General features: G+C 47.6%; 1 protein-coding gene across 2 annotated transcripts in view; it reads left to right on the top strand.

Annotated features, from left to right (window-relative positions):
- LOXHD1 (lipoxygenase homology domains 1) overlaps positions 1–16,172 on the top strand; it is a 185,238-nt gene extending 169,066 nt beyond the window's left edge. For both annotated transcript variants that reach the window (XM_032245238.1, XM_032245237.1), the window contains 4 exons: positions 2,773–2,943; positions 8,894–9,026; positions 10,295–10,453; positions 15,280–16,172. In XM_032245238.1, the coding sequence (XP_032101129.1) occupies positions 2,773–2,943; positions 8,894–9,026; positions 10,295–10,453; positions 15,280–15,760 (944 nt within the window). In that variant the 3' untranslated portion in view covers positions 15,761–16,172. The remainder of the gene's footprint in view (positions 1–2,772; positions 2,944–8,893; positions 9,027–10,294; positions 10,454–15,279) is intronic.
- The last annotated feature ends 205 nt before the right edge of the window (positions 16,173–16,377 follow it).

Genomic DNA, 16,377 nt, shown 5'->3' on the forward strand with positions numbered 1-16,377 from the left:
ATCATGCTGTTATCACCAGCAAAAACCAGACATATGATATCAGCCTGCCAGAACCACCTGTTCCCAGTTGCATGTTTGATAGGTTCTTAGTGGGAGAAAGTAATGGTAAGATCCCTGTCAATCACACCCAAAATTTCCAAATCAAGGCAATTAAGTGAGCATCAAGCACAAAGCTCATAGAAGGAGTTTCTTTGAATAATTTTAATTTGAAAATTGTGGATGGGGTGAGAAAATGGCAATTTTTGAGAGGATGGAGCAAGGGGGCCACAGTGGGAAGAGAGGCAGCCTGCCACTGAGCCCCAGGGCAACCCGGGCTAGATAGGCTCCTGTTCTGGTTGTCTTCATCCATGCAGTAGAGGCAATGGATTATATGTGGATAAAGGTAAAGCCATCCCAGAATCCACCCTTCCCCTCAGCTCGCTGCTTTTCTCAGTCACCACCTTGCCTAGAGCCCAGAAGTATAATTCTGTATTGAAAACTCCATAGGGTATAGAGCATGATGAATGGTACATTCCAGCAACAGAAACAATCTCGTGATGGTTTATGTCTCCAGGTAATGTCATCATCCTCGTCCACTAGCATACTCATGCTCACTCATGCATGCAATCACATGTTCAGACTTCCCATTGAGTTCCTATTACTGTGATTCTGCAGAAAGACCCCCCTGACTCTGGTCCTGATACATTAAACCAGTAGTTCTCAAGGTGTCACTCTAGAACCAGCAGCATTGGCCTCACCTGGGAGCTAGTTAGAGATGGGCATTCTTGGACCCCACCACAACCTACTGAATCAGAAACTCTGGGACTGGGCTTAGCAATGTATAGTTTAACAAACCCTCCAGTGATAGTGATACAGGCCCAGGTTCTCAGCCTTGGCTACACATTGGGATTACCTAAAGAGCCTTAATGACTACTGATGCCTGGGTTCCACTCCAGAGGTCTGTATCAATCAAACTGTGTAAGAACTGGATAGTAGAATCTCTGAGCATCTGTGTGTCTGCGTCTGTCTCATATACACACACACACACACACGCACGCATGCACACACACACACACACAAAGAAAGAGTGAGGATGAGTGGTGGGAGGAGGACAAAAAGTCTCTTCTACCTGGACACCTTTCAATAGAATCAACAACTTGTCACCTTTTTCTCTGCCTTTCTCTTTGCCTGCCTCTTCCTTCCTATGCTCTACTCCAGAAGTGTTTGAGCACTGCTTCAGTAAGTCTTCTCTGTCTCATTTCCAGACTGAATATATTAAGACTTACTATGTAGTTTAATCTTGCAGAGCCAGCAGTTGTACTGGAAGCAGAAGGTCTTATCTTCATTGCACTATCAGGAAGCATCTCAGAAAGCAACCATTTTGCATACTTACCGGTGGAATTGATCCTAATGTACAAAAACAGAAAGATTAATTGAGTTAAAAAAACAAATTTATTGTTAAAATAACTTACCGCTGTTTAACTCAACCGAAGTGTTTTAAAATTTAGCTTAACTGTATTGGTGCTGTTTTCTACTTCAGTGAAGAGCTGTGTTTACAAAACAGAAGAAATACTTTTTCAACCTGGAATGATGCTATATTAGGACCGCTGTGTATTCTCTGCTGAGCCTTAACATGTGTCCCGTGTGATCTGGGTGACCTGGAAGTGTGTGTCCATCTTTTTGTGTCTCTTTGTGCTTTAAGACTCTTGGAGTTTCCTTGTGTACATATAATAAGCAGCAAGTCACCTGCCAAACCACTGGGATTTCCTCCTGCATGGGGTCCTTTGGTTTTAAGAGCTCTCAAGGACTTTGAAGAGAAGAGAGTAACTGAACCAGCTCATGGTGTAAAGAGCATGCAGCTGTCACATGCATGCTATTTACACCGTGATGCGAGCGCACATCAATTCATATTTGATAGCTGTGCTATGGTGGGCACACTTCCCAGGGAAGGCCTGCCAATTACAACAGGGGCAGCTATGTGTTCAATATTAGCAACATACCCAAAAGAAACAGCAGCTTTGGATTTGTTCTATGATTGTTGAACAACCAAGTCATGACACATTCATTCATTCAGCATTCATTGAGTAACTGCTACTTGCCAGTCATTATGCTAGGCGTGAGAGAAACTAAAACAAGTAAGACCTACTCCCTGCCCCCAAGAGCTTGTGGCCTGGAGAATGAAACACATGTAAATACTGACAATAAAAGGTGGCCAGGGTGTGGCCAAAGCAGATGCAGGAGGCTACAGGAGCATGGAGAACACCTGATGCAGGCCTAGTGGGTGATCAGGGGACATCAGGGAAGGCTTCCTGGAGGAGTTGCCACCTGAACTGATTCTGGAAGGATAATGAGCATGGACTAGGTAAATGCTGGTGTCAGGAATAATAGAAATCATCTTTCATCTTAGTGAACACTAGAAAGTTCTATTTTGGGTCAGAGATCTCAATTATGAATCTAATGAAAGCATAAGGTCTCTCACTGGTAAAATGTTCACATATAATTACAGCACAATTTCTTGGGGTCAAGGACCCCAAGAAAGTTCCATACGCAGATCCTCTGGGGTTCATGAACCCCAGGTTAAAGGCTTTACAGAGAATGGTCTCCTCTGCACCAGAGGAACCCTCTGAGACCACCTAACACAACCCCTCACTTTATCATCAAAGAGATAAAGGCCCAAAGAAGAAAGAGAACTTGCCCAGGGACACACAGCCAGTGGGTTGTGGGGGTTGTAGAAGTCTGAAAGGGGAGGGAGGGCACGTCCAGTTTCCAGTCCCCATGGTGTCTTTTCCACAGGGATATTTCCTGGCTGGCATCTAAGCTATGTTGATGTGAAGGACAACTCCCGCGACGAGACCTTCCGCTTCCAGTGTGACTGCTGGCTCTCCAAGAGTGAGGGTGATGGGCAGACTGTCCGTGACTTTGCCTGTGCCAACAACAAGATCAATGATGAGCTGGAAGAGACCAGTATGTGGGGGAGAGCATTGGCTCCAGAGGGAGGCAGGGAATGGTGCTGGAATAAGAAGATGCTGTTCCAGCTGGAGGGGGGTCAGATGCAGGATGCAGGGAATAATATGGAGAGATGCATGAGGAGACATCCTAAATGTTGCTTGGTGAAACTGGAACTGCTAAGAGACACTGATGCCAGCTCATGGCTCAGAATCACAGGGACTAATTAGGTAGCAGGAAAACCCACTGGGGACAAGCTGACCCTGACCTGAAGGCTGGGCTGGGTGGTTTGGTGTGGAGTCCTCTCTAGTTTATTTTTATACTGTGGATATCATCCAACTGATGCCTGTGGCAACAGCTGCCTAATCAACGCTTCCTAGAAACAGAATGCAGGGGAAGCCAGTATCTCCAGGAGCGGATTTCCTTTTGTCCCTTCCTCAGGGGATATTTAAAGGGGAAGAGTAATTGATCCTGAGGGGATGGCAATCAAAGCCTAGGGAGATGTGCCTTTCATAGATGCCAGTGTCTGGGTCCAACAGATTGGAAGAGGCTTGTTCAAGGCAGAGCCTCATGTAAGAAATGGATTTTTCCAACCTTAGTTATTAAGGCAACACTAATTTCAGTAAGAGGTAAACCTCTAAATCTCAGTGTCTTTGCAAAACAAAACAAATTTTTCACTCCTATAGTACCCACTCCAGTACGTGCATTTGGTGGGAAGTCTTCCATGGAATGATTTAGGGACCCAAGCTCCTTCTGTGTCTCAGTCATTTCCAACATGTGGCTTCCATGTTTTCTGCAGATGGGAAAAGAGCATGGAGAAGGCACATTCCCCTAATAGAACTCATATCCTATTAATGTGAATTAGGCATGTGGTGCCACCAGATGCAAGGGCACCTGGGAAATGTAGTCCCTGGCTGGACAGCCCCTTCCAGGGACCACTGTAGACTATGGAAAGGAAGCCACTCACCCACAGTCATCTCTACCATTCCATCCAAACTACCCAATGATGAGATTAGCTGCCTTGAGAGGTAGTGAGCATTGTGTCCCTGGGAGTATTCAAACAAGGGCCAAATACCCATTTATCGAGAATTTCTGTATGAGGATTCCTGCCCTAACTCAGAAGGTAGACTCCCAACTTGTATAATTACACCCTGAGAAGTTATTGAGTGCCCAGTTTTATTTTAGATGCTATGAATAATGCATATTGCTTTGTGAACTCTAGTTTATTTGTATTGACCTTTGCACATGCATTAGTCTCTCAATATATCCAAAAGCTCCCACAGGTTAGGGATAGCATCACTCATGTATGTAGCCCTCTGCAGCTCTGCAGGCCTTGGGGATCAATAGGTGCTCAGTTAGTTGGTGCTGAGTGAATGGAAGAAAATGCAGTCCTTGTCCTTACAACCTCACAGCCTAGTTCGAGGGAAACCTTAAGACCCTTACACAAGTGCCATGATGAGCAATAGAGACTCCTCATACCATTGGTGTCCAGGGAAGGAGAGATTTGTAAGGCTTGGAGCATAATCACTGAGTCTCCTTCACAGATTCCCTGCCAAATCTCTGCTAAAATCTGTGAGATTTGGGTTAGCAGAGAGATTGTAGAGGGGAGGTGACCCTTGTGTCAGTTCCAGAAGGATGTGTGCATGCTGGAGACAAGAGGGCGGGGACGCACAGCCAGGAGAGGGCCTGAATCAATCTCTCTTTACTGGGAGGCTGCAGAGAATAGAGTGATGCCATCTGGACTGCCCATGAGGGAACAGGTAGCCACATCTGTGTCCTCAGATTGAGGTTTGCCCTGGAGGCAGTCATGGGTGCAGCTTGAGCCAAGCCTCCCAACCCTCAGCTACTTTCATTTAACCATGTGACAAACCCTTACTGAGCACCCACAAGGGTCAGGCTCTACTCTGACCTCCAGAGTCACGCCAATTAATTAAACAGGGGCCCTGCCCTCACGGCATTTACATTCTGACATCACTGACCTCAAGGCATCTCTGGACACTCAGTGTGTGAGGACAAATGCCCTCTTGTACTTGAACAGAGCTTTATGGGGGTGAAAGCACTCCACACCCATGTTCTCAATAGATGTTTGCAATCCTACTCCATGAAATAGAGGGGGTGCAAATTCACATCTCTGTGTCATGGATAAAGCAAACAAAACCCCAGAAAGGTTAAGCGACACATCGAAGGCCCCCTGCACCGGCCCAAGATGTCTTGTCCTTATTAGGCCTGGCTGGTACTCCAGACTAATCGATTGCACCATCTCATTTAGCCTCCTGTCCTCTACCTTCATCTCCAACTCTTGTTGACAATTCTAGAAGCTTCTCCCTGCCCTCTGCAACCATCTGCCTCTGCAGGTGATTCCAATGTGCAGCCAAAGCTGAAAACTATTGGCAATCTTTAAATAATATGTCTGGGTCCCACTCCCAGAGATTCTATTGTAATTGATCCGGGGTAAGGCCAGGACAGTAAGATCACATGCACGTATGTGCATACATGCTTGTGTACACATGCACACACGCACACACACACACACATGCACACACACCTGGAAGGACAAAACATCTCTCTCTGAGACATCCTCTGGAAGGGCCAACGTCTTCCTCTCTGCAGCCCTCCTGCTCCCTGTGTTCCCACTCTTGAGGCCTTTTAAGGCTGCTCAGTCAGGCTTATCTGCAACATTTTCAGCCCAAATAACAGTCCAGTTTGTGAGTCAACTCACCAGGGATGGAACATTCACTGCTTGCTTCACCAGGCAGTTCAGCTAGAAAATCCATCTTCATATTTACGTTATTGAAGCATCCATCCTTTGATAGTCCCAATGGAGTCAAACAGAAAATTTCAGGAGTGGTCAGGACTCTTGGTTGTATGTGCCTGAAACCCAGTACTAAGGTGGCTCCAGCAAAAGGGAGTGTATTGGCTCCCAGAACTTGGAAGTCTTGGGTGGCTCTTGCCGAGACTTGGCTGTCTCCAGAGGCTCCAGTGGCCTCCATATGTCTCTTTCTCTCTTCACCTCTCAACTCTGTTTCCTCCCATGCATCAACTTTGTTTTAGTAGAGACTCTCTCCATAGTGGAAGTCAGCTGCTAGCAGGTCCAACCCCATACCATTCCAGCTTAAAAGCCTTCATGGAAGGGAAGAGAGCATCTCCCTGAGGAGGATTCTGATTGGCCAGGCCCAGGACTCTCAGCCCCATCCACTGATTGGCTAGGCGCCACTCTCAGCTGATAGGAGCTCCCCAGCATAAACAATGGTCCTGAAACATAAGGAAGTAAAATCCAAATGCCCACTAGAAGCCCAACTATACTCCTAGGATTTCTCCATGGCAATCATGTGCCCCAGCAGTTCTTGTCTCAAGACTAAACACCTGTTTATTCTGCAGCTCCTTGAAGAATGTGACATTGGATCTTCCCTGCATCCTGCCCCTTTCCCTCTCAGTACATCCTGTATCACTCACTTGTTGCCCTCTGCAGATGCCATGCCCAGGATAAGGGCAAGATTTCAGGGGCGATCTGCTTACTCCTCTCCTGTCTTGCCTTTCAAACTACCATCCATGCCCCCTAAGCCCACAGTAGCTTTGCTGGTGGCCCCTTTATGCTGGTGACCTCCATGTGCTTCTTCCTTTGCAAGTCTGCCAAGCACCTTCCTCCAGTGGGGCTTGTCCTTGGGTATGCTGGCCCCACGGGAGATCTCTGTTAGATGGGGCTCATCACTTTTACCTGCTCTGAATGTTCAAGTGCCTGATCCTCTTTCATCTGTTCCTTCCCAGCAACCTGTGAACAAAGTTGAGAGTCATGCCTTCCACATTTTTAACAAGCCGCTTCATATGGGAAAGAAAGCAAGGTGAAAATACACTGATTAAAGCTTCCTCTCAAAAGACCACCGATGCAACTAGCAACATTTGTTTCTAATCTAACTAAATGTCCTTGCTTACAAACCTTACTCCTCTACCTTATCCTTAGGACCACTAGGAAATAATTCATTGCAATCCGTGTAGGACGCCCTATCCATATCATCTCTCACATCTCCTACTTGAGTTCATCGTGGTGATATGCAGGTTCCCAGCGCTCCCTGCCTCCCTCACTGATGCTGACCAACCATTTCCCTAACCACACCTAGGATCCCTCTCTGAATTCACCAGTGCCTGTTTGCAGAACAGACCATCGCCTCCTATGGGCAAGCAGAAGGCAGTAGTACAGCTCCCCTTGCTAGGATGGCTTTGAGTCCCTGGGCTGGAATCTATCCTGGGCTGCAGAGCCCCTCCCTGCTGCAGAAAGGATGTGCTCTCTGTAGATCTCTTCTCTATCAGAGGCTGCCTGTCTCTTTGCCTAGATTCACTCTGTTTCAGGTAGCAGAGATTTCTCCTTGAGAAAAGTTACCAAGGCAAAAGTGTGGCTGAGGGGCTGGGATTGGTGCTACATTGAACCTCAGATATGGCCATCTCTCCTTTTCATTATTTTTAATCATGTCTCTGAAATAAAGGCACAGAAACAAAGCCACCCCTTTGGATCCGGAATCCCAGACTGTAAGTCATTCAGGTACTGCAGCAAGGGGTCTATGTCTGGGGATACTCCAGCCAGACACTTACTGTGTCCTCCAGGGTGCCAGCTCCATCCCTGTCGTGGTCCCTAGGGAGTGAGCCTGGATCACATGCAACACTCCCTCAGTATCTTGGCTTATGCTCTTTTCTCTGCCTGGAACATTCCCCCATTTTCTGCTGATTGTAATCAAGGCTCTTCTTTAGGGACAAGCTCAAATGTCACCTCCTTCATGAAACTTTCTGTGATTAGCTCAATCACTCATTTATTCACTCGGTAAGCATTTATTGAGGTTCTGCTATGTGCCAGGCTCTGTTCTGGGCACTTGAGAATCTATCAATGAGCAAAATGAAGACCCCTGCCCTCATGGAGCTTATATTTAAGTAGGAGGGGAGACATACAATAACAATAAAGCAATGAATAAATAAACTACGTAGCATATTAGAAGGTACTAAGGACAAGAGAAAATAATGGAGCAAGGTAAGGCAGACCAGGAGTGCAAGGGGATCAGGTTGCAATTTTAATTAGAGTGGTTGGATAAACATCTCTGAGACATGACTTTTGAGTAAGAGCGAGAAGATGAGCCAGTGAGCTAAGCCACTATAGGTGGGGGAGGGAGGGGAAAAGAGGGAAGCACTTCAGGCAAAAAGACAGCATTGCAGAGCTCTAAGTCAAGAGCACACCTACATGCTCTGGGTGCAGCTAGGAGGCAGGGTGGCTGGAGTGAGCAAGAGAGAAAGTACCAGGACCTGAAGTGGGAGAGGAAATAGGGAGCCAGGTTTTCGTCTCACCCCACAGTATTTTGGCTCTTTTTTGCAAACTTAACTACCACATTCTGTCATATGGTACACTCAGTGTTTGTATCTGGGGCTAGAGATTGAGTTCTAGAGTCACCCAGGGTCTAGTCCAGTCCTGGCACTTGGCATCTACTTAGCCAAGGTTGGAGGAGTGCATGCCAGCGCAGACACGATCGAGGGAGCAGAAGGGTGGGATGGAGTGACACAGACAGGATTCGAGTGGGACTGCTTGCTGGAGCCAGTGCAAGGGTCTTCTGGGTGCTTTGCCTGCCTGGTCTTTCCCCTTTGCTTTTGCAGTGGGCCCCCCTTCTTCTCCCTTCTCAGCACTGATCTACAGGCATCCAGGCCCTGTAGCTGAGTGTTCAGCCCCACCTCCTGCTGCATTCCCAGTGGCTCCCATATTTGCTTGCAAAGAGGTTGCTACTATAAATAAAATGAGAGTGTTCGCTGTAGCCCCAGAATCCAGGCAGGTTCTACCTACAACGCCTCAATCGTGGTGATTTTAATCTGCCTCTCCCACCCCCAGCCTGTGGCCTAAAATCAAATGAAGGAACGGAGGCTGTTGCCCTCTTGCTCTTGTCCTGATGATGAGTGCTGCTTCCCCTGAGCTGACCCTCCCCCACCTCCTCCATTACAGCCTACGAGATCGTCATAGAAACGGGCAACGGAGGCGAAACCAGGGAGAACGTCTGGCTCATCCTGGAGGGCAGGAAGAACCGATCCAAAGAGTTTCTCGTGGAAAATTCTTCTAGGCAGCGGGCCTTTAGGAAGTAGGAAGGGAGGCCCACAGGGAAGTGGGGAGGGGGGTGGGTAGGTAAGGGAGGGCCCCAAGAATCTCCCCCTTAGGTGGGAGCCATAGGTACACAAATGGGCCTAACAAGCAAGTACTTAGCACCTACTGTGTGCCAATCTGTGCAAGCACCCAGGGGCTAAACAGGCAGTGGTGAAAGGGAAAGCATGGGACTGCATTTAATGGGAGCCCACCCTGTGACCAGTGCTACTCACTGCAAACGTTGCCCCATACCTGTGTGGACAAGGACCACACTTCCTTCCATCAAAGCCACCTCTGAACTGCTTGGATGCCCACTCCATATCCCCACCCCCTTCAGGACTGCTGAGACAGCCCCCACCTCCCCCTTAACTCCACTACATCTTTCTCTTAGTCCACTCTGGCTGCTGTAACAGCATACGTCAGACTGGTAGCTTAGAAACAACAGAAATGCATTTCTCACAGTTCTAGAGGTTGGGGGTCCACGACCAAGACACCAGCAAATCTGGTTTCTGGTGAGAGCCTGCCTCCTGGTTCATACCCATCTTCTCACTGTGTCCTCACATGGCAGAAGGGGGAGGAAGCTCTCTGGGGCCCCTTTTATCAGGGTATCAATCCTATTCATGAGGGCTCAGCTCTCATGACCCAATCACCTCTCAAAGGCCCTACCTCCAAATACCATCCCATTGGAGAATAGGTTTCAACATATAAATTTGGGGGAGCTGGGACACAGACATTCCGTTTATAGCAAACTTTTCTTCAAATTTCTACATCAGGATGAAGTCTGGGCTCCTTAGACTGGCGCTTACAGACCCCCACAGACTGCCTTCACCCCTGCCTTCTCCATCAGCTTTTCCCTCCCTGAACCCAAACTCCTCCCAAAACCAACATTCTCCCAGAAATATCTGCACCTCCACACCCTGCTATTTCTACCCATGACTTTGCTAAGACATGCCTGTTTCAGGGGACTCTTCCCTTCCCCTCTTCCCTCTGCTAAGCCTCACCACCACCCCCCATCTCCATCCTGCATAACGATGTCACCATTCTTTGGTGCTGGGGCCAGGCAGCTAGTGGGGCTTTTTCATTGTGATTGTCCTGGTCCCAAACTGAAATGAACACCTCAAAGCCCCCAGGACTGCCATGAGGTCTCGCTTGCCATCCCATCCCTGTTCCCTGGCCTAGTGCCTGGAATGCAGCAGACCCCCGACAAATGCTTACCTGACTTGGTGGGCATAGGCAGCTCACGGACCACACCTTTGTTTTCTGCAGGGGGACCACAGACACGTTCGAGTTTGACAGCGTCTACTTGGGGGACATTGCCTCCCTCTGTGTGGGCCACCTCGCCAGGGAAGACCGGTTCATCCCCAAGAGGGAGCTCGTCTGGCATGTCAAGACCATCACTATCACTGAGATGGAGTATGGCAATGTGTATGTACTGAGCCTCTCCCCAAGGAAGCGCCACTCCCTCAGCATGGGGCAGGGACTGAACTGGACCATGGGCAAGAGAGCAGGGTGTGAGGAGATGTCTTCTTCAAGGTCAAGATTACCCCATTCAGGAGGCCTAGAAGGCAGGGAGGGAAGAGAGAGCTGCATGGTTCTGAAGCTACCTGGACTGCGCATCTACTGCCAGAGGCAGAGGAGTGGGCCAGATAACCTTGGCTGCATCTAGCCTTTGAATCTAGGGATGCTTCCTAGGAAGAATACTGAGAAAGTCAAACAGTGCCAGAGAGCAGAGACTTTTCTTGCCTTCCCCTTCCCTCACTCTATAATGACAAAGAAACACAGCTTTGAAGCCTGCTGTTTTCACAGTCATAGAGAAAATTCACCATCCATGTGGGCAGAGTAGGGACCAGAGACAAGCTGGAGTAATCCAATGGTCCACCTGCCTCTCAGTACCCCAGATAAGGGGCTTTGCATTCTCCCATCAGAGCCTTCTGGAGACTCAGGCATTTCTGGAAGATTAAGGGTCTTAGTTACCTGGGCAACATAGTCACAGTCATCAATTTGCCTAATTAAAAGCACTTGGTAACCAAGCTGGGAAGCCAGAAACAGCCCTAAGGCTCTGGAAGGCAGGAAAGGTGCTGAGAAGGAGTCAGGGGAGGGTAGAAAAGGGAATCCAAGGTCAAGGCTTGGATTAGCTGAGTAAAGGGTAAGCGAAAGCTGAGTGCACAGCTCACAGGGCCAGAACCACCGTGGACCCTCCCACATCTGCACCTCTCCTTGGGGCTGGCCCTGCTCTTACCACAGTAGAGCCTTCACTGCACAAGGAAAGGTAGTCCCTGCCTGCACAGAAGCAGCAGCCAGGCTGGACCCAGGCAGAGCCCTCAGCTATGGGCTCTGGCCCTCAGGAGCCCAAGCTTCTCAAAGCCACATCCATCCAACCTGCAGCTCCCTGGATTTGGCTCCCTGAGACCAAGCAATGCCTTGGGAATTTGGCAGAAGAGGTTCTGACATCTGCTTAGACTGACATAACAAAATATCAGAGAGTGGGTGTCTTTAACAACAGAAAGCTATTTCTCACAGCTTTGGAGGCTGGAAGCCTGAGATCAGGATTCCAGCAAGGTGGGGTTCTGGGAGGACTCTCTTTCTGGCCTGCAAATGGCTGCCTTCTCTCTGTGTCCTTACATGGCCGAGAGGGAGCTCTGATTTCTCTTCCTCTTAGTGTAAGGGCACTAATTCCATCATGAGGGCCTCACCCTCAAACCTCGTCTAAACCTAATTATCTCTCAAAGGCCCCCATCTCCAAATATCATTGACTTAGCGGTTGCAGCTTCAACGTATACATTTGGAAAGACACAACGTTGTTCATAGCAACTTCCCTCATGAGCTGTGGCATTATTTGCTGGGTCTTCTAGAGAAAACCCAGCTCAAGTACAATAAATCCTGTAGGAGTGGCTCTGTGTGGCTGCTAGGACCAGTACTGATGAGGAATTGGCAGCTGAGACACTAGCCCAGAAGAGTGAATGACTTCGCAGACATGCTTAATCGTGGTGACAATTCACATGGCCTCATTCTAGAAGGCACCTACATTCTGTGTTATAAAACCTCTTGCTTAACGCTGTGTGTAACATCCACAATTCCTTTCCTGCCACTGCGTTAACCATATTCGGAGTTCCATGAATTACAAATGAATTTAATCTCAATCTCTCATATACACAATAACCAAATTTCCATCTCCCAGCTATTTCCATCCCGAGCCCTCTTTTGCAGTGTGCTTTTGACCTTTCTGAGCAGTTCTTACTCATCACTAGTAGCCTCAGGATTTGGGAGGAAGGTCATACAAAGGGAACTTTATCCCAGTAGCATATCTAATAAACAACCATAAAAATTCAAATAATACAGAAACATATACAAAAGAAAGTAAACATTCCCTACAGCCCTGCTCATCAGAGGTGGCCATTGTGATGGGCATTTTGGTGACCCCATTCTCTCTGGCATTTTTCTAATACACAGTGCTCACAGACGTGTGCTTATATTATACATGGTTTTGAATATGTATACTTCCCTCTGCTCATTTTTCTCTGCTTTCGCCTTTACTCTGGCTGGACACCTTCCCCCTTTTCTAGCAGGAGCAGCCTGCTACATATCCTTCCAAAGCCAGAGCTTTGTGTAAGTCCATAGGGCCCGCATGTTGGTGATCCTATAATTATGTCTATCAGAAAACATTTCCTTATATCTACACCAGGGAATATTTTTCAGCCATCAAAAATAAGGAATTAAATACATACCAGATGACTTGGAGCAATTCCCAGGAAGTATTATTGAGTGAGAAAAGTGAGACACAGGAAAACATGTCTTATGTGATGCCGTTTTGTAAAGGGAACACTGACATCCCCATATGTCTATGTATATGTGGGTCTGCGCAGGGTTGGGTGAAATGGAGGGAAATTTGGCAGCTACACCCTCAACCGTTACATGGGTTATCTGAGGAGAAGGGATGCTGAAGTGAGAGGAAGGAGAAAGACAGCCAAGCAAAGAGGGAGCAAAAAAAAGTACATTTAGAAAAGTATGCATATGATCAGATGATTTGTATATTTATATAGAATTATGCATATTAGTGGGCATATGCATAAAGAAATACATTTTAAGAGACTTCTAAAACAATGTAAGTATATCCTCCTCTGAGAAACTGTAGTATGTAACAACAATCCAAATTTATCAAGTGATAAATTGGGGGAAGAAGGATCTCAAAACAGAATAAGGATTTCCTGCAAATGTCTTTAAATGGCATATTCTTCAGGGCCAGGCAGGCTGTGGCTCTGGGTCACCTTAAGCAGTGACTTTCCTTCTCCAAGTCTCAGTTCCTCCTTCTACAAAATGGGAGGATGATGCCCAGGGTTGTTGAGGGGGTAATGAGATTCAAGAATGCGACGTCCTGGAGTTGTGTAAGCAGGCAAAAACCAAAGGTAGTTTTTTTAATTATTTTTTTCTGTTAAGAATGTTCATCTAAAATAGGGTTTGATTTTGCACCACTGGGCACACCTTTTCAGTGTTGCGTTGCTGAAGTCGTTAGCCAGTACCAAGACTGCTTGTTTTCAAAGGTGTTAGTATCCTAGCAGTTTGGAGTGGGAAGAAACCATAGCAATTGTTCAGTCCAAACCTCCAGCTTTGCCAATGGAAAAATCAAGATCTGGGTAGGAGATGTGACTTGCCCATAGTCACACAGGTGGCAGGTAGCTGGGCTGGCACAGACCAGGCCCTCTCACATCCTGTGCAGCATTTTCCCACCATGCTGTCTGGCTTTTTCCTTTATAATTCCTGAACCCACCATCATTACCCAGAGGCTAAAATTAGGGATGTGCAAAAGAAGGCTTGGGAGGACTTCTTGGTCCAAGACCATTCTCTAGGCTCTAGATTTGCTTCTGCTTGTGACGGCTTCTTCAGTAGAGGACTTCCTCTTTCTCCTTGTACTCTGCAGTCCATGCACACACACACACACTCACATGCACATATACACAAACTCTTAATTCAACACAGGCAAGTGTAAGGGATTTGGTAGCACATATTTAATAGTCATATTTCTACTTGGTTTTGCCTAAAATTATCACTCTGGATTTAGCAACTTCCTCTAAAGGTGTCAACACCAGGAACAAACATTAACCAATCCCTTTGAGGGAGCAAGGGTATCTGCAGATTGGAGTGAGCTTGGAAAAGAGGAGGTGACAGGTGAGAGAGGAAAACAGCTGTGTGCAGTGACTCGCACCTGTAATCCTAGTGCTTTGGGAGGCCAGCGCATGAGGATCGCTTGAGGTCAGAAGTTTCAGATTAGCCCTGGAAGTATGGTGAGACCCTATCTCTACAAAAATAAATTTTAAAAATTAGCTGGGCATGATAGTACATGCCTGTAGTTCCAACTAGTGAGGAGGCTGAGGCAGGAGGATTACTTGAGTTCGAGGTTATAGTGAGCTGTGATCACACCGCTACCGTCCGACCTGGGCAGCGCACTGATACCCTGTCTCTAAAGAAAATAAAAATTAAAAATACAAAAAAATGAATAAAGGAAAATACAAGGGAGAGGAGAATCAGTTCATGAGGAGTTTTGCAGACCACTGCAAAGTCTTTGACCTTTACTTGGTGTGGGAAGCCACTGGAAGTTTCGTAGCAGGGAAGGACCTACTTGGACTTACATCTCAGCATAATCACATGGCTGCTGCATAGAGAATTGACCAGAGGTAGCAAAAAGCTGGAAGGCCACTTAGGAGGCTCTTGATAATTTCCAGATAGGAGATGGTGGCTTGGACCCAAGTAGCAGCAGGGCAGATAGATACTGGATAGTTTTCAGGTGGGCTGGTTCTGGATATATCTTAAAAGTCGGGTCAACAGGATTTGCTTATGGATTGGACATGGAGTGTGAGGGGCAAAAAAGAAGTAGAAGAAAAAATGGAGATGCCTGTCCATGGTGAATTTTAACTTAAGCAGGTACACACATGGTTTCGGACGCCTGCAGAAGAAGGAGACGTGAAGGCAGCGGCAGCTTTCTGTCTGAAGGCTGCTATTGTGGCTGGTGTCTTTGTTTCAGACCTGGCAGGTGTTTAGACTTTCACAAATGCTTGTGCAGGTTCACCCTCCACACTGTCCTCTTGTTTGGGATCTGAGACACTCCAAACTCAAGTTTAACCCAACATTTTCAGCTGCAATATCTCATCACCTTGGGAAGGGATCATTTATGGATAAGCAAGGGGATCTGGGAAGGGAGCAGCCTTGGCTGGGATCCGCTGAGCCCCTCCCCCTCCTCTCTCCCACCTCTCTGCCAGGTACTTCTTTAACTGCGACTGCCTCATCCCCCTCAAGAGGAAGAGGAAGTACTTCAAGGTATTTGAGGTTACCAAGACTACAGAGAGCTTTGCCAGCAAGATCCAGAGCCTGGTGCCTGTCAAGTACGAAGTCATAGTGACAACAGGCTATGAGCCAGGGGCAGGGACTGATGCCAACGTCTTCGTGACCATCTTTGGGGCCAACGGGGACACAGGCAAGAGGGAGCTGAAGCAGAAAATGCGCAACCTCTTCGAGCGGGGCAGCACAGACCGCTTCTTCCTGGAGACGCTGGAGCTAGGCGAGCTGCGCAAGGTACGCCTGGAGCATGACGGCAGCGGCTACTGCGCGGGCTGGCTGGTGGAGAAGGTGGAGGTCACCAACACCAGCACTGGCGTGGCCACCATCTTCAACTGTGGCAGGTGGCTGGACAAGAAGCGGGGGGATGGGCTCACCTGGAGAGACCTCTTCCCTTCTGTCTGAGGGGCTAGAGCCCCCCTCACTGAGATCCTCCTATCACACATTTCCGTCCTCTGCCTTGGTGATCAGCAGCCCTCTAAAGCCTCTGGAGTTGGCGCTGGGGGCCAGCAGGCCACTGAGAACTTCGTGGGGTCCTGCTCCCCTTCATACCCCTGTTTCTTGAACCTACGGTGATCATCATTAGCATGTGTCATAATCCATGGCTGCCCAAAAATAACTTTTTGTATTTCCTTTTTCTGTAATAACAGTAGTGACCAGGCTGGGACTTGCTGCAGAGTGTGGATGAGAAATTGAGGCCTCCCCCAGAGGATAGAAGTGGAGAAGGAGAGGCCATGGAGATGTATTTTAAGCAAAAACTAATTAACACTTTTCCCCAAAAAGCTGGGCTAATTAAATTATTACCAACCACATCCTATACTTATCTCAGCATCTGCTTGCTAAGAAGTGTATGCTTTTCCCCAGTTTCGATAAATCCAGTGGCAAATGGAGAAAAACATCAGGAGGAAGTGTTTTATCGGGGGGATTTATGAGCCTGTGAGAAGCAGCTAATTCTTTACTTCACTTTACTGAGAACTCATTGGCAGGTGCCTGCTGGTTATCCCAGCCTGTGCTAACAGTCA

Source organism: Sapajus apella, unplaced genomic scaffold (assembly GCF_009761245.1).
Source record: "Sapajus apella isolate SASKATOON/1434 unplaced genomic scaffold, GSC_monkey_1.0 scaffold57, whole genome shotgun sequence".
In the NCBI taxonomy this organism is placed as follows: domain Eukaryota; kingdom Metazoa; phylum Chordata; class Mammalia; order Primates; family Cebidae; genus Sapajus; species Sapajus apella.